The sequence below is a fragment of the Talpa occidentalis genome, unplaced genomic scaffold, assembly GCF_014898055.3.
Source record: "Talpa occidentalis isolate TD23 unplaced genomic scaffold, MPIMG_talOcc4v2.1 talOcc4.7, whole genome shotgun sequence".
Classification (NCBI taxonomy): domain Eukaryota; kingdom Metazoa; phylum Chordata; class Mammalia; order Eulipotyphla; family Talpidae; genus Talpa; species Talpa occidentalis.
The window spans coordinates 58353488-58379504 of NW_023605083.1; the positions used below are offsets into that span (position 1 = coordinate 58353488).

At 36.9% G+C, this 26017-nt stretch overlaps 1 protein-coding gene across 3 annotated transcripts in view; it reads left to right on the forward strand.

The window, feature by feature from the left end:
• Positions 1-26017, forward strand: part of SLC44A1 (solute carrier family 44 member 1) — a 167048-nt gene that overhangs the window by 66355 nt on the left and 74676 nt on the right. For all 3 annotated transcript variants that reach the window (XM_037494487.2, XM_037494485.2, XM_037494486.2), the window contains exon 4: positions 16317-16453. In XM_037494487.2, the coding sequence (XP_037350384.1) occupies positions 16317-16453 (137 nt within the window). The remainder of the gene's footprint in view (positions 1-16316; positions 16454-26017) is intronic.

The following is a 26017-nucleotide window of genomic DNA, read 5'->3' on the forward strand; positions in this document are numbered from 1 at the left end:
ATTTGTTTATGGCTACTTTCTACCATCGTTAATATACACATTTAAAAGTAAAACTGAATGCTTTTTGATCAATTACTGAATAACCAATTTGATGGCAAATGGCACTGCGTGATACAAATATTACATTTTTTATAAAATTAGTAATTCTCTGGCAAAAGGCAGTAATTCAACATTCGGCCTTACACTGACAAGTGAAAAAACTTCTGGGAACAAAAGGCTGTAAACATCCCTTGGCCAAGTCTTTAATATGGATACTGTGGTCTTTTGAGGCAAGGGCTAAATGGAGAAGGAAATTCTCTTACTTTAAAGTTAAAAATAGCAGTTGGTTGACAGAGGGGAGCCATACTCCAAGTGTAAGAAAATTCCAAATAAGCCAGGAGGCACCATAGCCGGCTCCTGCTAAATTCTTCCTGTTTGTTTAGGGCTGATTCCTCTGGATGTGACAATTAGTATGGTAGCTGTTAGAGTATGCGTTTAAGAATAAGTCAACAACAATTTTGTGACTGATTGAGCTAATAACTATGGCAGCACAAACAATGCACTTGAAAATAGTCAATGTTACAACTACTGATATGTCACGTATTAACCATTCTGGGGACCAAAAGCTATAACCATCTCCTACCCTGCCCCCGATAAAATATTTGTAGCTCCTTACAACTACAAACAACAATCAGCAATCTTACAGAAAAAGAAATTTTCCCTTGATCTTAAAGTTAAATACGAAAACTAGGCTGACTAGGTAAGTATAGGAGTAATAGATAGAAAAAACTCTTTTATTAGATTAGGAGAATTCCTCCCTTAATTGAGAGCTGGGGTATAGGGAAGAGTCAGTGTGGCTTGCCTGGCATTAACGCCCTTCAGGCCCTTCGTTCCTTAATATCAAATCAATATTGAAACACTATACTGTAGATGATGATTTCTATATAAAAGCCTTCTGTTTTTTGCTTTAATCATTTGGTTAGATGTTAGTCTAAGCTTTATAGGTTATTTAGAAAAAAATCCCTTTGTCTCCCTTCCCCCAGGTAACTTCCTGCCCTTTGTTTCCCTCAGCCCTTAGTTAATCCTTCACTATGGCAAACATAGAAATGTTAGTTGCAGTCACATAAGCTTTTTGCTAGTAATAAAAATGACTGTTTAAGGTAAATGACTACTCTAAGAACACTTTTGTTTAGCAACTGTGCGTTCTTTAAATCAAAAAATAATAAATGTCACGATCTCTGCAGGTGGGCAAATAGACCCTTGGCTGTTCTTGAGAAAGATGTAATAATTGTTATCTTCCTGCCTTAATGCTTATGCTTATGCACTCTCACAGTTTGCTTGAAATGTACAAATAAAGGGCTGCTGAGACCCTCAGCAGGATGATGTCTGCTCCCTGATCAGGTGTCTGCATCTCCTCACTCCCCCTCCCCCTTCCCCCAATCCCTCAGATTCCGACGGGAACCCCTGACATGACAGTTTGCCCAGGCTGGCCCCTGGCACTAAATAAGGAAGTAAATAGCCACTAGCCAAATTAGATGACATGAGTGCACCCAGACAAGGACAGGGTGATTGGTTATCCTCTGTGTTATCATCTTAGGTGTGTACATTTGCCACATCTTAGTTAAACAGCCGATTACACTTGCTCAACCCAGTCTCACTATGTGGTTTGGTTCCACATTAACCAGGTAGCTATAGAGTCCAAAAAGCTTTTGTCAGTTACATCTAAGCATGTAGGTATGACCTTTGTAATATATTGTACTTTAGGAAATTAATAACCACTTCAACTGTGAATTTTGTTATCATTAGTTTGCCATCTTAATGTTCATCTGTATTTGAGAGTTGAGGGCTACTAAGAAATTAGAGGGTGCACAGTTTACAAACAACCACCCTCATTTCAGACACTAAATATAAGTTTGAGTATCCATAACAATACCCTCATGTCTGATATCAGTTACAAATTCAGATAGCTACAAGACCACATTAGGTTCAATATTTGTGGTTATTACAGGGAAAGGTTACAGATTAAAATCAGGTAATGAAAGAAGTGAATAGGGCAGAGCTTCAGGGTTTTCTTCCCATGAAGTATGGACATGTTAACTCCCAGGTGTTGACGTGTGACAATACACATGGAGTGTTGCTAGCTGGGAAGTTCACCCAAGCCTCAGTGTTCAGAATTTTATTGGAACTCCATTATGCAGGCAGATTCTTTGCTTAGGTGACTCACTCAGTATCTAGCCCCTATGATTAAGCTGATAACCACATGAACTAAAACTGCCAGTCTGTATGATATTGCTGGTCTTTCTAAGTGATTGACTCTCACCCTGAGGTCTGGAATGTCCACTTTAACTCACATTGTTAGACTGTGATCTAAGGCCTCAGGCAAATAAAGACAATCCTATAAGGCTTAGAGGTCAGAGGTCAACTTCCAGAAGCACAGGACAAAATCCAGTCCTCTTTCTGGGTATACTGATTCACTTTAGATTAAGTTAGATTTTGTAAAGTGTGTTTTCAGGATGAAATTTAAATTATTGTATTTTTATACTTTTATTGAGATATAACTTGCATATAAATTTACCCATTTTAAATGTATAGTTGAGTTTTGATAATTATATTAGAATGTACTCTCTGCCACAATCCACACTTCTGTCATTCCCAGAAAATTACCTCTTGCTCCTTTGCTGCCCATCCTTGCCCCATCCTTATCCCTAGGCAACCACTGGTCTGCTTTCGGTAGGTATAGATTTCCGTTTTCTACAATAATATCCACATGGATTCATACAGTGTGTTGTGTTATCTATGTGGCTTTTTAAACATAGCATAATAATGTAAAAATCCATGTTGTTAAATATAACAGTAATTTGTTCTTTTTTAATTACTGTTGTGTTCCATTGTGTGGCTATACCACCTTTTGTTTATCTTTTCACCAATATTTGGATATTTGTGCCATTTCCATATTTGATTTATTTCTATTATGAATAATGCATGATGTTTTGTGGACATATATTTCATTACTGTTGAGTAGATACCTATGATTGGTATTTGCTGAGTCATATGTAAACCATGTTTAACTTTATAACAAATTGGTGGTTTTCTAAAGTGACTGCACCATTTTACATTCCTACTATGAAAGCATGAGGGTTGTATTTGATCTGTCTTCTCTTTTGTTGGTCTTTTTAATTTCAGCTATTCCAGCACTATCTCATTGTGGTTTTAATTAAAACATTTCTATTGACCAGTGAGAGTGAGCATCTTTGTTAGTGCTGGTTGACCAGACATATATCTTCTTTTGTGAAGTACTTAAATTTTTTGCACATTTTTAGACAAATTGGCTTTTTAAAAATGAATTATAAGAGTTCTTTATATATTTTGGATACAAGACCTTTGTCAAATAGATATCTTGTAAATGTTTTCACTGCTCTGTGGTTTATGTTTTCATTTTCTTAATGGTATCTTTTGACAAGTGAAAGTTTTTAACTTTGATCAATTTGTTCATTAGATAAATTTTTAAGCCACACAATAAAAATGTATCTTTTATTAGTTTATTTTAGTGTTTGAAGAAATTCCTGTACTCCAAAGTCACAAAAATTTTTTTCTAAGTTTTCTTCTGGAATTTTTTTATTCATTCAGCCCTAATAGTTATATCTGTGGTCCATTTTGATTTAATGTTTTTGTACAATGTAAGAGGTCAAGATTCATCTCCCCCTACTTCATCCTAAAGCCCACATATTCCAGGAGCATTTATTGAAAAAATTCTTTCCACATTGAATTATGTTGGCACTTTTGTCAAAAATATATTTAAAGTCTGAGGGCATAAAAGGAAGCAGATGGAATTTCTAGTAATGGCAGATACCAATATTATAGAGAAATAGTCTATCTTAAATTAATATAATACCTTATTTTATAACACTGTTTTGAATAATTAGCTTCAACAAATATATAAAAAAATGATAAATGGAATGGGTATATAGAGAAAAATAATATTTGCCAATGACAAGGAACTATAATCTAAATGTTAAGAAATTCAACAAAATATATCTTGAAATGAGATGCTTAAATCATGGGTCATAAAACATACACTTAACTGAATTCCATCATCATTTATTTTATCAGTAGGCAGAAATAATGAAAAAGATAATACTTGTTTTATTAAATAAAATTTAGAAAGATATAGGAGTAAATACAGAGAATTGTAATGCTTAATAGAAAGAAAAAATAATAAGAGAAATATAATCTACTTCTGTTTGATAGTATTCAAACCAAACTAATTTATAGATTTAATACAACACCAGTTAAATCCCAATAGGGTTTGAATTGAACTTGATTAATAGTGTAAATCACAAAATAAAGAAGGAGGCAAGAACTTCAGGCAAAAGACATTTTTAAAAAATATTCTTGTTCACAAAATAATTTGATAGGAGTAGATTTAGGTGCATGCATTGTAAGACAATTAAATGGGGATAAAATACCAGGATTCATACCAGAAATAGAGAGGTGATTAGACCAGAAATCTAGACAAAGTGTTATTACTGAAGTTGAGCACCAAATTAACAGCAAACTTTCTGACTTTGAAGGCAGAAAGGAAACTGGTGGGTTTCACCAGAGCTTCCAAATCCAAAGGTCTCTGGGCATACACTATAAATCATTTAAGTGGGATGGGAATAAGAAGACAACAGGGAATGTTAGACACTTTGAACTTCATATGTGTGTGCCTCATAAAAGGAGAATGCTATTATTCACTTATAACTGATTTTTAGCATATGAGAAGATGGGCCTAGTGATGCTAAGTTTTCAAGAGAAGCCAGAAATCTATTATTTACAGAAAGAAAGTAGTGAGACCAGATGACCTCCATTGAGGCTGCTATAACCCAGTACAGCAAATTTCTCTCAGTTCTGGAGGTTGGCAGTTCAAGGTCAAGGCACCAGCACAGTCATGTTCTTATGAGGGCTCTCTTTGTGAATCATAGCTGGCATCTTTTTGCTGTGTCCTGACACAGTGGATGAAGTGAGGGCTCTCTCTGGAACCTCTTTTACAACGCACAGATCCTATTCATGAGTGTTCCACTCTCCTAATCTAATCAACCCCTTTACCCCTCCCCTCCCAGCTCTAAATACTTCCCAATACCTTTGAATTTTTGATTCACTATATGAATTTTGGTGGGGAGACACATTCAGACCAGTGTACCTATTAGTGTTCTGATTTTCAAATATTGACAATTAGTATAAGAGCCAAACAAAACATGTGTGGGGGTTACTCATTATCTAAGTAAGGGTCACATTTCTGTAGCTGTCATTGCCTAATTAGTGATTGTGTAACATAGAAGGGAAGAAATGGGGTTTTGCCATTCTAGATCCAAACCTATTACAAAGTATATTAACAAGACTACCTGAATATAGACTAATAATGGGACAAAAACAAAATAGAAATGTCTGAAATCAACTGATAGTGATTAAATACCAGAGAAATAAAATAGAAACAAAAACCAATGTGTGTTTAACCCAAAGCAGTGTTGATAATAATATAAAGAAAACATTTAGATTGATTCTAACCCCACACCATGCAAAATAGATTCTAGATGAGATAAGAAGTTTTAAACAAATAAATTAGACTTACCTTTGTTGTAGAGAGGACATCATTTATGAATTGTTAAAGCAATAAATAAAATAAAGAAATTACAAGGTGGGCATGTTTGATTATCAGAAAGGTTTATTCTCTGATAATAACGATAAAACCAATAGAATAAGAAGAGTATTTGTAGTTTTCATATGATGGGTAAGATTTATCATATCATTGAGGATATGTCTAAAGATAGATCCAATAGGCAGATAACTAGTGTTAATTTACATTGTAAGCCAGCACACTTTACACAGGAGAAAAAAGCTTTATTGTGCTTGATCTGAAGATCTTCATTTGTGAAATTGAAGATAATACTACTTCCTAGGGTGTTTTGGATGAATAAATCTGAAAAATGATATATACTTCTTAGCACATTGCCTGGCATTGTCATAAATGTTAAACTGCTATTTATTATCATTTTCCAAAACAAGTTTCAAAGTACTTATCAAAGCATCTTCCCTTTTTAACCAACAAAAGGGCAGCGCAGCTATTTTAACCAAGTTTATATTTGTGTAGTTTGCAAAGCACTTTCATGTGTTCTGTCTCATTGATTCTCACTCTAGCCCTGGGAAATGTTTGACTTTCTTCTCAGTGGAGCTTTCAGAATTCATTCTTCCATAGTCACAGCTTGGTCTTTGTGGTCACCCTTAATTGCTCCACCTATAAAATCAATTCAAACTAATTCAAGAATTCTAACCATAACCTTTCTCTCCTTCTAGCTTGTGTGTTCTTTGCCCAATGGAGTTTTTTTGATCTCTAGTACTTTGATTCCTATACTTTCTCCTAAGTGCTCTTTTTTCCCTCTGTCTTTATCCTTATTTTCTCTTGTAATGTGATTTTTGAAATAATATCTAGCGTCTTTCTCTCTCTTACTCTGTCTTTCTCAATGATTAAATAGGAACTTATGGGAAAAGGATTTGAATGGACTTTCTCCAGTGAAGAGAATGAGGAACCAATAAGCACATGAAAAGATGCTCAATAATATTAGTCATAATGTTATTGCTAATCAAAACCATGAGTTAACCACTTCATAGTCAGTGGAATAATTACAACAAAAAAACACATATATTTATAAGTCTTGGCAAAGATGTGGCTTTCCCTTAGGCATTGCTGGTGGAAACATAAAATGATGTAACTGGGATAGTTACATCAACTGGGAAGTCTGGGAAGTCTGACATTTACATCATTACATCATTACATCAACTGGGAAGTCTGACATTTCCTCAAAATATTAAACGTAGAGTTACCATGCGACCCAGCATGTGCCTCTCCTTGGTATTTACCCAAGATAAATAAGAACTTATGTCCACACAAGTACCTGCATCCAAACGTTCACAACAGTATTTCTAATAGCCAAAAAGAGAAATAACACTAATATGTACTAACTGATGACTGGATAAGCAAAATCCATGCATACAATGGAATATTATTCAACCATAAAAAGGAATGAAATATTGATGCCTTGTATAACATGGATGAAATTTGAAAACATTATATTAAGTAAAAGAAGTCCATCAGAAAAGAACGTATTTTATGATTCCACTTCTATGAACTGCACAGAATAGGCATAATGACTGCCTAAGACATTATGCCCAGAATAGGCATAATGGGGATAGTAACTGCAAATGGGTGTGAGTTTTCTTTTTGGGGCAATGAAATGTTCTAAAGTAACATAATGGTGATGGTTGAAATGACTTTATAAAATACACTTAAACATTGAATTGTACAAAACATTGAACTGTACAGTTTATAGGTCAATTTTATGTGTGAATTATATCTCGATAAAACTGTTAAACTAAAATGAAAACTGAAACCATGGCCATTGGATCTTAGCATATATTATTTCTCAGTGTGAATGCTGAAACAAGTTGATTTTGAGAATATCTCCTCTATCTAGTGTCAACAATAAACTTTGATTTAGGAGTGTTCTTCCAGTTAACTAGATTAAGTGAAGCCTTTTGGTTTTTGTAGCTCTTGTAAAATATTTTTTAAGTATGTTTTTAATTTGTTTTCTTGTCTCAGTTTAGTGTAAGAGACTCAATTTGATAACCGATTCTTGGTTACCATTTCAGTAATTGTTTCTCTCTTTACATTACGTGTATAAGGAAGATAGAGACACCGTAGCTAAGTAGGAACATCATTTATTCATCCCACATGCTTTTGCAGTCCCATGCCTTTGTTTTGTAATGTTAGAATCTCTTTTGGCTCTTTGCTTGTCTTATTTTACTCTCAGTTTTAATCTCTTTGGGGTACTTTGGCAGTTTGCCTTAAATTTTGAAGTATGAACTGTCTATTCTCTGACATGCAAATTTACCCACTCAATTTTGCTCCCAACTTTAGGAGAGTCATGATTTCACCAAGGTCCAGAATCTCAACTCTACACATTCACTCTGGTGATCACAAGCACTCCTTGGAGTAATACTATCATTTATATGTCAACAATTCTAAAATCTCTGTCTTCTGTCCAGATTTCTCTACTACAACGCTATAACCAAATGTCTAGATCAACCTCGACACTCCACAGACACCCAGATTCAAATTTTCTAAAGTTGGAACATGACCTTTATCTCTCCTTCTGAGTTCCCTTCTTGAACAGAGCACAAGTCTCCACCAGAATGTGCTAGCCAGCCTGCGCTAAATCAGATGCCAAACATCGTTCTTAATTTCTTCTTTCCCACCACATATGATCAGTTGTAAAGTTTTCTTAATTGTGCCAAATGCTTTTGAAATCTGCTGCTTTTCATTCCCATTCCCACCCTAGTCCAAGTCAGCATTTCTTGGTAGAGATTCAGTAGCCTCGTAACCAGTCACCTTTCTTTCTTGCCTTTTCCACATTCATCCTCCATATTTATTTTGGTGAATTTTGCTCACAACTTCAGGAAACTCAAAATTTCACCAAGGTCCAGAATCTCAACGCCCAGTGGCTTCCTAGCATCTTTAGGATCAACTCCAAACTTTCTAATATCTTTATTAAGACCCCCACATGATCGGACCTCCCCGGTGGCGCAGCAGTTGAGCGCTGGGCTGTGAAGCTGCCCGCAGCCTCTGCAGCACTGGTTTCCATCCCCCACCTCCAGCGAGGGTCCCACATGGCCCACAGACCTCTCCTGCCACCCGCTGCTCCCCTCAGCAGTGTACTTCATCAGTCTGCCTTTTCTGCTCTCCACACTGGCTCTGGTGAATTCTCTCACCCTCCTGCGCTTCTGACTGTACCCAGTGCTTGTATAAATAAACAAACAAATAAATAAATAAATCTTAAAAAAAAAAAAAAAAGACCCCACATGATCTAGTTACAGTTTGCCTATCCAACCATCTGCTCTTTCATCACACCTTGATAACTTTTGCTCATTGTTTAGATTCTAGCTTTAAATTTCCCTTCTTTTGGAAACTACCATCCTGGCTCTCCATTTTTGGGGCCCTTTTATGATCCTTGCCTGTCCCCTTTTCTCTGTGATAGTGTTTATGCATTGATTTTTTAATTGCTTCCCTACTTCTGGACTGTAAATGCTGGGAAGGAAGACACTTGTTTGTATTGTTGGTCTCATTTATCACTATATTGCTAGTGTTTGTTTAGTCCTGCACCCAGCAGAGGTGTTCAATAAATTTTTGTTGCCTGAATGAGAGTGTTTTTTCAGCTAAAATATGTTCTTTATTTTTCCCTCTACTTGTACCTTCCTTGGCAAAACTTTACACAATTACCATTCATCTATTAATTCAGCAGCAGTGGAGCTTCTTTCCTATTCCACACTGTGTTAGGCACTGGGGATATGGTGATTAATTAGACAGTCAAATAGCCTTCTCAGAGCTGCTGTTGTACCAGCAAAAACAGATAATAAGCAAAATACACAGTGTGTTAGTGACTGTAATTTGAGGAGAATCAAATAAAGCAGGAAAGATGGATAAGGTACATGGGAGTAGAAAACTGGCATTTTAGATAGCTGACAGGGAAGGCTTCTTTGAGATGCTAACTTTTGAGTGAAGCTTTGAATCAGTAAGGATGAGGGAACTAACAATAGCCATGCTGCTATCTAGAGAAAGAACATTCCAGGCAGATAGATGTGCAAAGGCCCTGAGGTGAAAGTATGTGAGTGTTTGAAGAAAAGAAAGAAGACCCATGGGAAGTAAGGTCACAGAGATAAATATAGTTTGAGTATTATTGTCTTAATCTGATCCATGGGCCTCTTCCACAGTTTTAAGTTGTTTTCAGCTCTTTTTTTTATTGCCTCCACTAAACCACCCTTGTCCACACCCCATCTATCTCCATGCCCCATCCCCTCCACCCTTTTCCTATTCCCTCTGGTAACCATTATTTTCTTTTTTGTCAAGTTCAATTTTTTATTTCTCCTATTGTTTGTGTATAATTGTGGGGGTTTTTTGGGTATTCCTTAGATAAGTGAGACCATCTGATAACTGTCTTTTACTTTTTGGCTGATTTCACTCAACATAATCACCTCAGGGTCCGTCCATTTTGTGCTAGTTACCACCTCTTCATTTTGAGCTCTTAATGCTTTGAGTTTACCAGAAGGGACAGTGAAAAGCCTTTCTTCTTAGCAGTTACCTGTGAATCAGGTGCCACAGAAATGCTAGCATGGACAACTGCCATGTGGGTTAGCATTTCATTGTGTCTTTGAAGGTGTGGTACATGCTTAGACTTTTCTTTTAGTAAATGCTTTCTTTCTCAGGACAGTTTTTGCTTTTCTTCACTAGGATTGGGGATAGTGACAAGACTTTCCTCTATCACCTGCATCATGTTACCCTCAGTTCACCACCATCTCTTCTGTTCTCTTTAATGTGTCCATACAGCATTAGGACATTATGAATATTGTGCACCTCTTGCTGTCACTATCTAGAGTTATAATTTTTTTTAAAAAAGATTTATTTATTTATTTATTTATTTATTTATACAAGCACTGGGTACAGTCAGAAGCGCGGGAGGGTGAGAGAATTCACCAGAGCCAGAGCGGGGAGCAGAGCAGGCAGAAGGACCGAAGTACACTGCTGAGGGGAGCAGCAGGCGGCAGGAGAGGTCTGCGTACCATGTGGGACCCTCCTCCGGTGGCCGGGGAGCAGCCGGGGATCGAACCGGAGCTGCAGAGCCGGAGCCGTAGAGGCTGCGGGCAGCTTCGCAACCCAGCACTCAACCGCTGCGCCACCGGGTTATAATTTAAAGACAAATCACTGCTTTCTACATGTTTCTTTCCCTTTAAGTTTGTTCCTGGAAGGCCAATCAATTTTTACTTAATTGTGTATTATACATTGTAGTTGATTGTGTTGGATTAGCTTGGGTTTTATCCATGTAGTGTGCTGACCCTGCAGCTCCAGCCTTACTTAATACAGCCCATCATGGGTCAGTTGGGTCCAACCCTGGCTGAGATGACTGGTCTTGCCTTGTTGGCAACCCACATAGTAAGAGGCCGCCTCTGGACAGAATTCCATTGTGGCTGAAGTACAGATGCAGGGCTTTCTACAGTTCATATTTAGTGACAACAGAAGCCCCTACTAGGCTGTCATGTTTCCACTTTTGGTGTGATTCATTAATGGCACCACACTCTGTAGAAAGGGACTGCAAATTGTAAATTGATATGAAGTAATCATTGGAAAAATGATCAGACTCCATTTTTATTTCTCCCTTTGGGGAGAACACATGTCAGGAATCACTCAAGAAGAAGGGGACAGGGATTTTTCAGCCGGCATTGTAGCTTCAGTGCTGCAGTGCTTCTGTCCTGATTAGAGAGGAGAGAAGCCAAATTCGGCAGGAGGCGGCCAGCAGACCTAGTATCTGCTTGCCACCTTTTGCTCCAAAAAACCTTGCCGCAGAGAGTTGCCATGGCAGCAGGAGGCAATTTAATGGCAAAGGCTGTGTCTGGAACCGTGATGCCGGCGTGCCACCCCTCCCTCCTCTGGCCTCCAACCTGAGGAGCTGTAATTCCCAGGGCATCACTGTGCATGGCCATTAGAAAGCATGTTGCCTAAAGGAACAGAGCTGTAAACCCCTCCTACTCTAAAGAAAGGCTATTTCTTCTGTTTCCTGCTTCTCCTTGGTCTGTAGCCCTTCGAAGTCCCATCCTGTCTTCCACCATATCAGATTGTTTGCAATACCTTAAATACGTTCTTTTGGGCTTCTGTGCTTTTATACCTGTAGTTTCCTCTGCCTCAAATGTGCCCTTCCCCATCTGTCTGGAAAATTCCTACTCTCTTTTGAAATGTGGCTTAGATACTGCCTCTTCCTTCGTAATGCTTCCTCTAACCTCTTAACCTCTGCAGAATCGCACTGTGTCCTCTACCATCTGAACCTTGCCACATAAACATGTCATTTTGAAATGCACACATTTGTTTTTTGTCTCTTGTGTAGACTGTGAGTTACTTGCATTCAAGAACTCTTTTTTATGAATTTTGTATCCCCAGGGCCTAGGTCAGGAGTGAACATTTAGTAAACACTTAGTAACGCTTATTGTGTGGATGAAATATTTGCACATCATCCTACCTAATCCTTATCCCAGGACAGCGCTATGTCATGTCAGAGGCAGGCTTCATCTGCGCCGGTGTCCCAGAGGAGGACTGTTCGGACATACTTGCCTGACTTGATTGTCTGTAACTGACTCTCCATTACATTTATTCTCACTTTCTAGTTTGAATTGGAGTGGCACTGGTGGAAAGAGCCAGTCGTCCCAGGGTTCAAGTCAGTTGTAGCATTTGGGGAGTTGCTTGACCTGTAAGTCTTGGTGCCCTTTGTGAATTAGGATGTGTCAGAACACCACCTAAGATGCTTTGTGGCCCATAATAATTCCTCATTAAATCTTACTTTCTTCATCTTGTCCTATCTTCTGTGAAGAGACGAAAGCAAAAATAAAAGCTTAAATATAGTTTTTGAACCATCTCTGACATGTTTATCTTGATCAGATCATTCAGTGTTCATCTCCCTGCTCTGAACACAGCTTTAAAAGTCACCTCTTCTGCCTCCCGTCCTTTGTGTGAGCTTACATCTTTCACGCCCAACCTTTGCCTCTTTGCCCAGGTTTCATCTTTGACACATCTGCCCCTTAGCTCACTGTGTCAGAGACTATTTATTTAGTTCTCTCTCTCTCCTGCCTTGTGTGGATAACTTTTTAGTGTATTTTAAGAATTTTGATTTAAAATGAATTCATCTTTTTTCTGTCTTTCAATAATTCCCAGAAACTACCTTGACTATAATATACATTTATCTACTGTCCATCATAATGTTTGATTTACAGTTTAATCTGAACATTATTCCCATCTGATTTGTAAGTTCAAAGCTTGCTTAGACTATTTTGCCGTTCTCTTTAGAAACCTGTTCTTCTCCCGATCATGTCGTCATGCTATGTGTGTGTTGTAAATGCAATGCTTGTTTTGTTTGTGGAGTATTTTTCTTTCATTGCTTTATTTCCTTCTTTCATCCCCACCTGTGGAATTATATTCATTCCAGCTCTCCTAAAGGAGATAGAACTTAATCAAAACAGGTTTTTAAGTTATTAATATGTCTACTAACAGACTCACTGAGGATAGCAATGAAAAAATTTGTTTTAATTTCAATTTAGGATTATCTATAACAGTGGATGTCCACACTGAAAGGATGGTCTGTAGAGCTAAGGTGTGTAATCTGAGTTGTCTGAGATGTTCTCTCAGAATTTGCATGCCTGTGTCCATCCCAACCTGGTGGATGAGTGAAAGCAAGCTGAGGATTTAAGAAACCTTTCTAAAATATTTTATAACCTCTTACTTAGTATCTCTTGCTCTCCTAATGGAAAACAATTCATCTACAGATTTGTTATAGTAATCTGGTCTACCAAAATCCTGTAATACTGTCAAAAGTCAGTTATTTGTTACTCTGTTGAGGAAATAAAATTGCCACATTATAGTTCCTTTTGTTTGTTGTGAAAACTGAAACTAATGTAATGATTTGTTTACCTGGCTAAGGGCATTTTCAAATCAAAAGGCAAGAAAGTGCAGTTTTAATGAATCATAAATTTGTCTGTTTGGTGCCAGCACTATTCCTACTCTGTAAATATTCACTTAAATACCAATTACTTAAAATATAATTACTTATAAATAGGTTGCCATGAATTTTATGAAATAAAGAATGCTACAAACAGAATATTCAAAGTTAATATAAAACAGTTAAAATTATTTGTGGGAAATATTTTGAAAATAGAACAGATTGGAAACAGTGAAACTCACAATTCAGAAGGAGTAGGTTTAATCCATGCTCTGGCTCTTATTTAGCTCTCTTGGACCATTTAGGTAGGCCTTTGGGGCCTCAGCTTTGTTATGGTGGAATTGGATGACCCCCATCTCCTAGAGTTGTTGTGGCGATAAAATAAAGTCATGAATGTGACAGTTTGCTGCAACCAGACGTCGAGTGTTAATAGATTCTGAAGCTAAGACCCGTATTTTGTGTGTGTACGTGTATATACAATCCTGTGTGGCATACGTGCATTCAAATATGTAAAATATGTAAGAAATTAAGTTCACTGTGTTCTTGGACTGTGGAGGTAAGTGGTGATTTCAAGTATAGTGTATGTGTGCGCGCGCGCGCATAAGTAACACCATTTTTAATTACTTTAAAAAATTATTTAATTATTTTTTACTCTGTCGAAGTAGATTCTTCTAAACTGTATCCACAGGCTAGAAAACATGAAGTATTGATTTACAGTATATGGTCATTATAGCCTTATTCTCACCCGGTTGTTCTCTTGTACCTGTGCTAGACCAGTTCTGAAGATCTGCTTCTTTCTTCTCAAGGTTGATGGCTGAACAGTCTCAGAACCTATAAAGGGTGATGCCTTGATCCAGTCTATGCCTTCTGGGAGGCTGGAACCCTTTGGTTTTCATTCCCTTTTCCCAAGTCTGGTTTTCTGGTGTCACGTGATTTCTAAAGCTATTTCTCAAGGCATTACTTGTCACTTGGAGCTGTGCACTTAACTCCACCCAACTCGAGTTCCACTGCCCATCTACCTTTCCTTCCACCCCCAGAAATACACAGCAGGATTACCATGAGGATAAATGACTTAATTTGTGTAAATGATTTAATACAGTGTTGGGTACATAGTAAGTACTCAATAAATATTATTTTAATTTTTATTGTTATAATATTAGTGGGGGTGGTAGTAAAGGATCAGTTTTTGACTTCCTTAAGGACCTGAGTGTTCTTTGCCCAAGGGCTGGCTTTGTGCAGCCCCCTTTTTTTTGCATAGGGTCCCGGACATTGGCATGTTCAGTAAGATGTACATTGCAGATGGAGGAAAAGTTAGTAAAGTAAAGCTTGCTTCCCCACAGATGTCACCAAACCCTTCACCTATACCCTAGCTCTTTGTCATCAGTCCATGAATCCCACTTCCAAACCACATCTTTCTACCTGTTTTCTTTTCTTTCCTTTTATCTAGATACAACATTAATTGTATTGGGGCCCCTTATGGAGATTCAAAAATTTATTTCTTTAGTTTTATTATAGCTTATACCTGACCTTAGTCTGGGTTCTAGTACTAGTACCTGTTCTACTGAAGTGTGCAGTGTTATTCCACCTGCAAAGGTTTATCTGGCTCCCCCCTATTTTTTCTTTGACTTATTTTTTTCCTGTGGTATCCTTTTATATTGTCCATCTCAGAACATGTAATGACTTTATATTTTTGCTTTTCAATTTTGTCACCAAACTTTTATATTTAATTATATTTTCTGATTTGAATAATATTCTGCATAGCAATAGAGTTTAATGATGTAGGAAAGGCTATTTGCAGATATATGAATTTATAAAACTTTCTGTGAACCCAGGGCTGGAGGTTCTATAACTGTTGCATGGAACCCTTCCAACTTATACTCCTTCTCTTGATCAATAATGTTAGAGTCTTTCCTTTAAGAGTATTTGATTCTTACTTTCTGTTTGGGCAAATGATAACATCCCCAGTCTTTGTCATCTATTCTACTTTATAACATTAAAAAGAAATTTAGCAATTTCTAACTAATCTCCCTTTTTTAAGTTTAAATGTACAGGATGCAAAAAGGATAACTTGTATTGGGGGTTATTTTGTGTCTATGTAATGGACCACTTCAATAAATAATATCTCCATTTATAAGTAATTTGCATTCTTTCTAGAATGTGAGAATTCTAAAAAGTAAAAGAAAGAAAACTGAAATAGCTTTATTCTAACTTTAGCTAGTTTTGGTATATATCCCTTTGGTCTCCATTCAGTTGATATACTCAATTCCATACAAATTTAGAATTCATTTTTTATAATTATATATTCATTAGCTGAAGTTTATATATTCATTTTATAATTTTATATATAATATATTTATTAACTAAAACTTACATATAAACTATCATTCCCACTACATAGATATATTGGGATATTCCAGTAATTTTTTGGTATTAATTTGACCAAATAAAATAAAGTTAGTTATTTTTTAAAAAAACAAAATAGACAATTTCTGATTATAAAGTACACATTACAAAAATTTAAATATTAGAAGAATAGATCAAGAAAAATATAATTCCTGTAGTTGCTCCATGCTCACATGTTAAAAAACATACTTATAAGCAATTATTTAAAAAAAATTCATCTGTGATTAGGTTTGTGAAGTGTTTGTCATGTATGATTAAATCTGAAGGCATTTGGAATAGGTGTTCTTTTTTTTAGGCTTAGTAAAATACACAGTGAGGCAGAGTGTTTTATGAAGTAACATCTCAATATTTTTCTCCATGCTTTAGGTATGTATTCTTTTTGGATCCATGCAATCTGGACTTGATAAACCGGAAGATCAAGTCTATAGCACTGTGTGTATCAGAATGTCCAAGACAAGAACTGAAAACCCTGAGTGATGTTCAGAAGTTTGCAGAGACAAACGGTAAGACAATAGGCCGCTAGAGTGTACATCCAGTCTCTTCCTCTCATTGTTCAAGATCATGCATTCCAGTATAAATTTTTCCTAATGTTAAGCAGCTCTACCAGGAACCTTAAAAAGAAAATTGAAAGCACTTTTGTACTTCCTTGATAAAATATGTTATAATCACCTAGTGAACGTGTTAAAAACCTAGATTCCTTGGCCCTACCCAGGGAAATTATGACTGAGTAGGTCTTTGAGCTCTAGAGGTTCATATTTTTTACAAATGTCTCAGGTGATTTTGACGTAGCCTATTTGAGTACTTGGGGATTTTTAAACTATTCTATGTATAATTTTCTTTTTTTTTTCTCTTCCTAAGTATTGACTACCAGTATTTCAATCAGTATGTTTTTATTTCTACCCTTTGATAACAGAATAATCAATATGTATTTATAGGAAATTTAAATGTTTCAGAAAAAATTAGTGAAGAAAATCAAAATTCCCCCATTTTTAGTGTTAGTATATATATAATTTTGCATTTTGTTTTTTAATTTAATATTATGTCATAACTATTTTTCTAAGAATTAAAGTTTGAAGAAGTAAGGTTGAGCATATGAGAATTAGCTGCAGTCAATTTCCTGAACACTAAGTTCTGTTTTCTTGGGTTTCTGGCCTCCTCAGTACATATGACTTGCCTCAGTTCTCTTCAAAGAATTTTTTTAACCTCCCTTGTGCTCCCCTAGAGCCTGTGTATTTGAACTTGGTGAGATTTCATTTTGGTATCTTGTATACAGGAATCCTCATAGCTGCCTCAGTCCTGCCCACATCCACAGGCTGGTTCACGTTCCTTGGAACAAGGGCTGACTCAGGCATCTTCCTGGTATAAAGCCTGGGTGCACAGCTCTACACACACAGCGTGATTCCCAAGTCTCTTGGGCAGGGCCACCAGCCTACTGAAAACCACAGGCTTTCAGGCTGTCAGTATTCCTATCTCAGCCACCCATGCCCTCAGCATAAGGCAATGGGAATAACACGGGATTGACATCACTCTGTATTCCAATTCCTCTTTTGTCACTGACAGGTTCAGTAATGAGGGACAGTATGGTAGCCTCTCTGATCCTAGATTTCCTCATCTGAGAAAATGTTAGTTAAGAAAATAATGCCTTGGGGCCTCCCTGGTGGCGCAGTGGTTGAGCACTGGGTTGCGAAGCTACCCGCAGCCTCTGCAACGCCGGTTCCATCCCCGGCCGCCGGCGAGGGTCCCACATGGCACGACAGACCTCTCCTGCCACCCACTGCTCCCCTCAGCAGTGTACTTCGTCAGTCTGCCTGCTCTGCTCTCCCCTCTGGCTCTGGTGAATTCTCTCACCCTCCCGCGCTGCTCACTGTACCCAGTGCTTGTATAAATAAAAAAATAAATCTTTAAAAAAAATAAAATAATGACACAGCTTTAAAAAAAAAAAAAGAAAAAAAGAAAGAAAATAATGTCTTGGGTCTCTCCTGGTGGTGCAGGCGGTTGAGCGCCACACTGTGAAGCTGTCCGCAGCCTCTGCAGTGTAGGTTTGATCCTGGCCGCCAGGCGAGGGTCCCACATGGCGTGGCAGACCTCTCCTGTCTTGCCCACTACTCTCCTCAGCAGTGTATTTCATCAATCTGTCTGTTCTATTACCCGCTCTGTCTCTGGTGAATTCTCTCACCCTCCTGCGCCTCTGGTCTGTACCCCGGATTTTGTATAAATAAATAAATAAATCTTAAAAAAAAAAAGAAAAGAAAATAATTCCTCTATCATAGTTTGTTGAGATGATGAAGAATTCTGTGAACTTGGTGGGCAGTGAATGGAGGTATCAGCTACTCTTGAAGATCTCATTTTCTGTTCTTACATGATTTCTCACATGACTTTCTGTGTCTAGTACCAGAACTATCAGCCCTGCCATCAGGTTTCTTAGAGGAAGGATGAGCTGTCCCTCAAGGGGATTTCTAAAATCTCAGACAGTGTGAACATACACACTGTATGTACACTGGTGGGTGCTGTTGATTGGTTAAGACTATAAACTCTGCTGCCAGATCATTGGGGTTCAAATGTTGGCCCTCCTTCACCAAGTTACTCTATCTCCATGTTTCAATTTCCCAAGTTGATAAAATAGATTGATGAGGATGTATAGAATTGGAATCCTTATGCACTGTTGGTAGGAATGTAAAATGATGTGTTTTCTATGGAAAACTGTATGAAGATTCCTCAAAAAATTCAAAGTAGAATCACCACAGGGGATTTTTAGAGCAGTGGAAATACTTTGTATCATACTATAATGGTGGGTACATATCATTATGTACTTGTCCATTCCCGTAAATGTATAATACTCAGAGTGAACCCTAATGTCCATAGATAACTATGATGTGTCAAGTAGGTTTATCAGTTGCATCAAATGTTGGTAATGGGAAGGGTTCCTTATTTGGGGCGGATGGACATGTGAGAAATCTCAGTACCTTTCTCTCAGTTTTGCTGTGAACCTAAAACCGCTCTCAGAAGTAAGTATTTTTTAGAAGTAGGTTACCATATGATCCAGCAATCCCACTTTTAGGTCTATATCCGAAAGAATAACAGAATTTCAAAGAGATACTGCACACTCATGTTTGTTGCAGCATTATATAATAGCCAAGCTGGAAGCAATCTAATTGTTCATTGCTGCATGATAGATAAACAAGTATGGTATATGCATACAATGGAATATAAACGTTTAAAACTAAGGAAATCCTGCATTTGCTACAAAGTAGATGAACCTCGAGGACATTTTGCTTAAGTGAAATAAACCAGAAACAGAGACAGAACTGCTTGATTCCACTTATGTAAAATATCTACAATAGTCAACTCTTGGAAGGTAAAAATGTGATTGCTAAGGGAAGGGGCTAAATGGAGGTTTGCTGTTCAGTGGGTGCAGACATTCAGTTTGCATGATGAAAATATTCTAGAAATTGAGCCTCCCATGGTGGTGCAGGCAGTTGAGCACCGCGCTGTGAAGCTGTCCACAGCCTCTGCAGTGTAGGTTTGATCCTGGCTGGCAGGCGAGGGTCCCAAATGGCGCAGCAGACCTCTCCTATCGTGCCCACTGCTCCCTTCAGCAGTGTATTTCGTCAGTCTGCCTGTTCTGTTCCCCGCTATCTCTGGTGAATGCTCTCATCCTCCTGCGCATCTGGCCTGTACCCCAGTTCTTATATAAATAAATAAATCTTTAAAAAAAATAAAGTCTGAAAAAAAATTCTAGAAATATGTGGTACAACAATGTACATATAATTAGCATATGTACATGTTTTATGTACATATGTATGTACAGTTTTATTAGTTTTTTAATAAGTAAAGTTTTAAAATAGTTAAGATGATAAATTTAATGCAGTATGATTTTTACCACAATTTTTTTAAAAAAGGAAGGAAATTGGGCCTCCCCGGTGGTGCAGCAGTTGAGCGCTGGGTTGCATAGCTGCCTATGGCCTCTGTGGCGCCAGTTTGATCCCCGGCTGCTCCCCGGCCACCGGAGGAGGGTCCCACATGGCGCGCAGACCTCTCCTGCTGCCCGCTGCTCCCCTCAGCAGTGTACTTCGGTCCTTCTGCCTGCTCTGCTCCCTGCTCTGGCTCTGGTGAGTTCTCTCACCCTCCCGCGCTTCTGACTGTACCCAGTGCTTGCATAAATAAATAAATAAATCTTTTTTAAAAAAAAAAAAAGGAAGGAAATTCTGACACATGCACAATATAAACAATTTGAAAGAACCTTGAAGAAAGTATGTTAAGTGAAATAAAACAGTCACAAAAGGACAAATACTGTATGATTCTACTTTTGTAAGGTTCTTAGTCAAATTTATACAGACAGGAAATAGCATGGTTGTTGCCAGGGACTGCATGGAGAGAGGAACGGAAATACTGTTTTATGAGTAGAGTTTCAACTTCATAAGATGGAAGATTCTGGAGATGGAGGTAGGGATGGTTGTACAACAGTGTGAAATGTTACTGTACATTTAAAAATGGTTAAGTTGATATAGTTTTGTTGTTATTGGTATTTTCCCACAGTTAGAAAGTTCATGGAAGAGAAAGCTCCTGCTTGAGGTTGCAACTTTTTAAATGATAATTTTAAAGCTTTATTTCAAAATGCAAATAATAACATAGCATTTTTCTTATTAGAATGAAAAGATGATATAAGCCCTTTTCAAGGAATTTTAGGTTTCCATGATAACATTTGAAAGTACATTTAGCACTTAGCTATTCATTCATTCAGATAAACTTTTGTTACTTTTACAAATTATTTCACATATTTTTAGGGAAAGCTTTTGGCTCTTATAAGTGATGTTTGTTTTAAGTGAGCTTTTAAAGCTAATAAGATATTCTTTAGCTTTTTGTTTCTTTTAGAAAAGAAAGGAATTATTGGACACTTAAGTTTGAGGACCATTTCTGTCAAGTTAGTCTGACTAACTAGAGAGCTTGGTAGAAATAGTTGGGAATTAGATTGGTTATGTGGAAGTGCTATGACTTTACATAGAACTTTCAGGGACAAGCAGGAGAATATAGATGAATAGAAAGGTGTAAGTTCTAGGCCATGCATTATGTGGTACATTTGTACATAGGTGTACATAGGTGTACAAATGTACATTTTATTATTATAGTTCACAGTTTATAACACACATAAATCTATATGCTAGAGAATGAAACAATTCTTTAAAAAAAAATTAAAGTTGCCAAAAACCATAAGGTCTCAGCATTAAACTCCTTTGGTTCTGTGTTTTTCATCCTCCTGCCATAGTACGTGAGTGTCCTGGGGCAGAATCCTGTTCTATTCATCACTGACGATTAAAGCCCTAACACAAGCCTTCACACAGTAGCTGTCCATAAATGTCGTTTTGAAAGCCTGATGGACAGAATTTTCCTCTTCATCTCTATTGCACCTTAATAATTTCTCATTCAACACACTTTCCCCTTTACTTAATTCTTTTTTTTTTTTTTTTTACTTAATTCTATACCAATGTGTGTTGCCACCAGCAGGTAAATTGTTTAGCTTTAATTTAATCAGAATTGCTGTGAAATCATTTTCTTTTTATTGATGTCTAAATAATTCATCCTAATTCATACATTTGTCTCATATACATGCACTCAAAGGGGTTATTCATCTCTTTTCTTCACATAAGCCCTCTTTTCTTGCCAGATGCCTTAGAGGGAAAACTGAGACCATCTGGTGAGATCTCCCTCTGAGTTCTTATTTCAGCAGAACAAGAATTTCCTCTTATTCTAACTTTCCTTCCTTCTAGTTTCTGATGAAGAGGTTGCTTCCTTTATTACTATTTTTGAAAATAATGTTTACATAATATACATTGTAGGGGAGAATCTCCTTCCCTCTGAACCTGACCTCAGCTTTATATGAGAATTTTGTTTTAACCCCACTAGACTATGACAGGTAGTAAAGGAAAAGGGACCCTCCTTCCTGTCTCCCCTCTTTAATTCTGCCTCTACCATCACCTCTGTCCACAGTCCACCTTTTACTTCATCCCACTGCCTTCAATGTTCAGCATGCACATTTGAGTCTGAGATTTAAGCCATGTGTTTTCTTTCAACAACCATTCATGGTACCTTCAGCCATTTATTGGTACCTGTGCAGTGCCAGAAGCTTTGCATGTCGTTTTATTCTTTCCACTTGCAATCTAGATTCAAAACAGCATCTTAGAAATGGTAATGATCTGTGAGTAAATAGTTTCTGGGTGCATGTTCTCAGTTGGTGCTAATAGTCTACATGGAATTCCTTATTTGTGTTTAAACTTATCAAACTATTTTATACTGTATGTTTTGTTTTCTCTTACACAGTAGTAAACAGAGAGAAAGCGTACTTTCTTTTGCTTGTTTCTCATTTATAGCATGTGGAGAGCATGCTCATTTAAGAGAGCTTCTTCAAGGTATATTTTGTATAAATTCTGAGAGCTTTATGACCTACTACTTGGACCATTTTCACACTTGGAGTAGAGCCAAGTAGCTTGGTGCCTTCTCAGTTATATTTGTTTTGCCATTGAAAATCATGAAAGATTGTGTGATCCATCACATAAAATTTGTGAATACTAATAAACCTTTTGATAATTACTATCTAAGTGTTAATTGTTGAGTTAGTATCACTAAGAGATTAGTTTATTGCACTCTTTCTTACTATCAGTAACAATATAAAAAACCATAGAGTTAGTATGCATTCTTTTTGGCACAGTGAGCCAAAAGATTGAACTTGATATCATTTATGAATAAAATGATCAACCCTAGCAACTGAGTTAGATAATATCCAGGGAAGATTAATTATTAAAAATGGGGGGGGGGATCCTTACATGTGATAATGCAGTTTATTACAGTGCTTTCATTCACCAAATGATTATTTAGGACCCATTAATTATATACCAGAGATAGGAAGATAAGGTACAGTCCCATGTTTAAGGAACTTGCAGTGTAATCTACAGTCAAACTTCTCTTTGTCCTCTGGAACACATAGGAGTATTGTACTTAGATGGTCAAAATTAATTAATTCAGCAAATATTAATTGTGTGCCTAGTATGTATCAATAGTGGTTGACAGAGACTATCCTCCTAGTTGATTAAGTGGTGCTTCTTGAGAATTGCAAATATGTTTGTACTTCTCATTGGTAACTAGAAATTGGAAAATTGTCCTGCATTCCTCCAACATGTAAATACATAATACTTTCCTGATTACGCGAGAGGAAGAGAGAGAGAGAGAGAGGTTAAATTCATTGGATTTTACATGGTAATTTGTTTTTCATAATGAAAAATGTTCTACATTGATTTTCTTTTTTATTAATTATAATTTTTCTAAATCATGTTTTTTCAGGAAACTTTTTTCTCTTAATTTTAGTGTTTCCTACAAATATCACTATGGTAGTAAATCAAACAAAACTTTAAAGCAAGAAGAATTAACCTCCATTTTGCCAACTCCTATTTTGTATCTTTGTTTCAAATAATTTAATATTTTAGACCAATGGCTCTCAACTAAGGGCAGTATTGCCAGGCCGCTCCACCCCCAGGATTTACAGTAATGTCAGGAGATAGTGTTGTTTGTCACAATAGGGGAAGGGAATAGGGGAATTCTACTGGCATCTAGTGGATGACCAGGAACACTGCTAACCATCTGGCAATGCACAAGACAGCCCACTACAACCAAGAATTCCCAGGCCCAACATGTCATAATACCAAGGTTGAGAAATCCTCTTTTAGATAATATACTTTGTGGTGAATGGTTGAAAGCATATGGACATTACACATAATAGGCAACACCAAAATATAAGAGATTAAAAAATAGGTATTTCATTCCCTACTCTATTAGGATGTCTGTTTTATTGAACAAATGACTTTTGACAGCTATCTCTGTGCCAGTAGATAAGGGTTACAGATTTTTCAAAGGCATAAGGTCCCAGTTCCCAAAGAGCTCACATTCTAAAATCAGAGATGATATGTAAACCAGAGTTGCAAATTTATATGCTAGCTTTTATAATAGAATTTAACAGAAAGCAACTTTGGGAGTGTCAGAGAAGGTTTGATGGAAGGAAAGCTTCAGTAATTTGTAGAATGGCTGCTCAAACTTGATTGCTTATTCAGAGGCTTTTTAGAAAAAGATAGCCCAAGCAAAGGGAGCAGCATGTGAAAAAGTCTAGAAGCTTGTTAAACAGGAGCTGTAAATACTCTATTTTATAAGATGACACTGGAGTTTTAGGTAGAGCCTGCTTTAAGGGGATGTTGAAACCAAGGAGTTTGGAATTTATTTTGAAGACAGAGATAGGTATAATATGGTTAATGTCCATTTTACAAAGACCATTCTGATGGTTTTGTGCAGGATGGAGTTGTGAAACCCTTTGGGAGAGTAGTTGAATGCACCCAATAAGATACCAAGTCTAAGATACCATATGAAGATCTGATTATCAGGACTTGGTATTTTGAATGTTTTAAACATTATGGGAATAAGCGATAGATAATGAGAAAGATAAAGGATGGTTAATGCATTTTTATCTTGGAGATTTTGTGGATGATGGAGTCATTTAACTTTGATAGAAAATATACAAAAGGAGACAGAGCAGATTTGGAGAGTGGGTGATGGGAATTTTTTCCCCAAGACTTTTTTTTTCAGTGAGGTAAAGATTTACAACATTGTATGTTTTTAGGAGTACAAGTTCACACCTCTTCATATGTATGTTTCCACACCACACCCACTGTCCAATTACTGATAACCCTTCACCAACATCTATTAGGTCCCCTCCCTCTCCCTTTCCTCTGGTAACCTCAGTTTTTCTGTCAGAATCCAAGGGTTTGTGTTGATTTCATTTTGTCTGTTACTTTGCTTTCTTTCTGTAACACATATAAAGTGAAGTCATGCTAGATTTGTCTTTTCCTTCTGACTTATTTCCAGTGCCATGTTGTCACAAATGGAAAGATTTAATTTTTTTTTCTTAGCTAAATTTAGTATTCCGTGTGTGTGTGTGTGTGTGTGTGTGTGTACACACACATCTTCTTTATCCAGTTATCTGTCCTTGGGCACATGTCTTGACTATTATAAATAACTGCAATAAACATAGAAATGCATATATCTTTTTGAAATTGTGTTTTTGCATACTTTGTGTAGATACCTAGGAGTGCATTGCTGGATCATATGGTAAATTTTTTTTTAATTATTTTAGGGATTTCCATACCATTCACAGAAGCTGTACCAGTCTACATACCCACCAACAGTATATGAGGGTTCCTTTTTCCTCCATGCTGTTAACACTCATTTCTGGTCTTCTGGTATAGACCATTCTCCCAGGTGTAAGGTGTTGTCTCACTGTGATTTCGCTTTGCATTTCCCTGATGACAAGTGATGATGTGCATTTTGTCACGTGTCTTCTAGCCATCTGCAACATGTTGTTTTTGAAATATTTGGAACATATGTTGTTGTTGTTTTGTGGGGTTTTTTGCCCAGGAACTTCTTGAATACTTGTCTGATTGTGATTCTTAGGAATGACACAGAAGAAACAGTGTGACTAAGGAATAAAGAATCTATTTCTAGATTTGTCAGTGATTGCTTATAAAGCTTTGGAAGTATTATTTTTTTCATCTGTAATGTGTGGAGTGTGGTGACAGAAACATACCTCTTAGGGGAGTTGGTGTAAGTAATATTGAGCTAAAGAATAAATAATTGAATATTATAAAGCATTTGAAAAATTGTGGTAAACATTCTGGGGGCTGTGAAAACCTTTTGCCAAGACAATTGTTTAGATACCCCAGTTAGTTCTTAAGAACACTTATTTTGATGGCATTTGAATAACATTGCCTGAGTTCCCTCTGGTGTGTTTTGGTTTTCCAAAACACTTTTTATTACTCTGGTATGGTCTTTCCCTGCTTTTTGCATTAGAAGAAAAACTTTGCCTTACTCTTCATGATCAAACCTCTTGTACTAAGTGTTGTTTATACTTGAACTATAAAAAATACTCCCTTAAAAATAGTCACTGAAAATCCATTAGCTAATAAATAAGAAAAGAAAAGCAATTTTAAAATGTTTGCCATTATTTGACTGTTTTAATGTTCTTCATTAAAGTT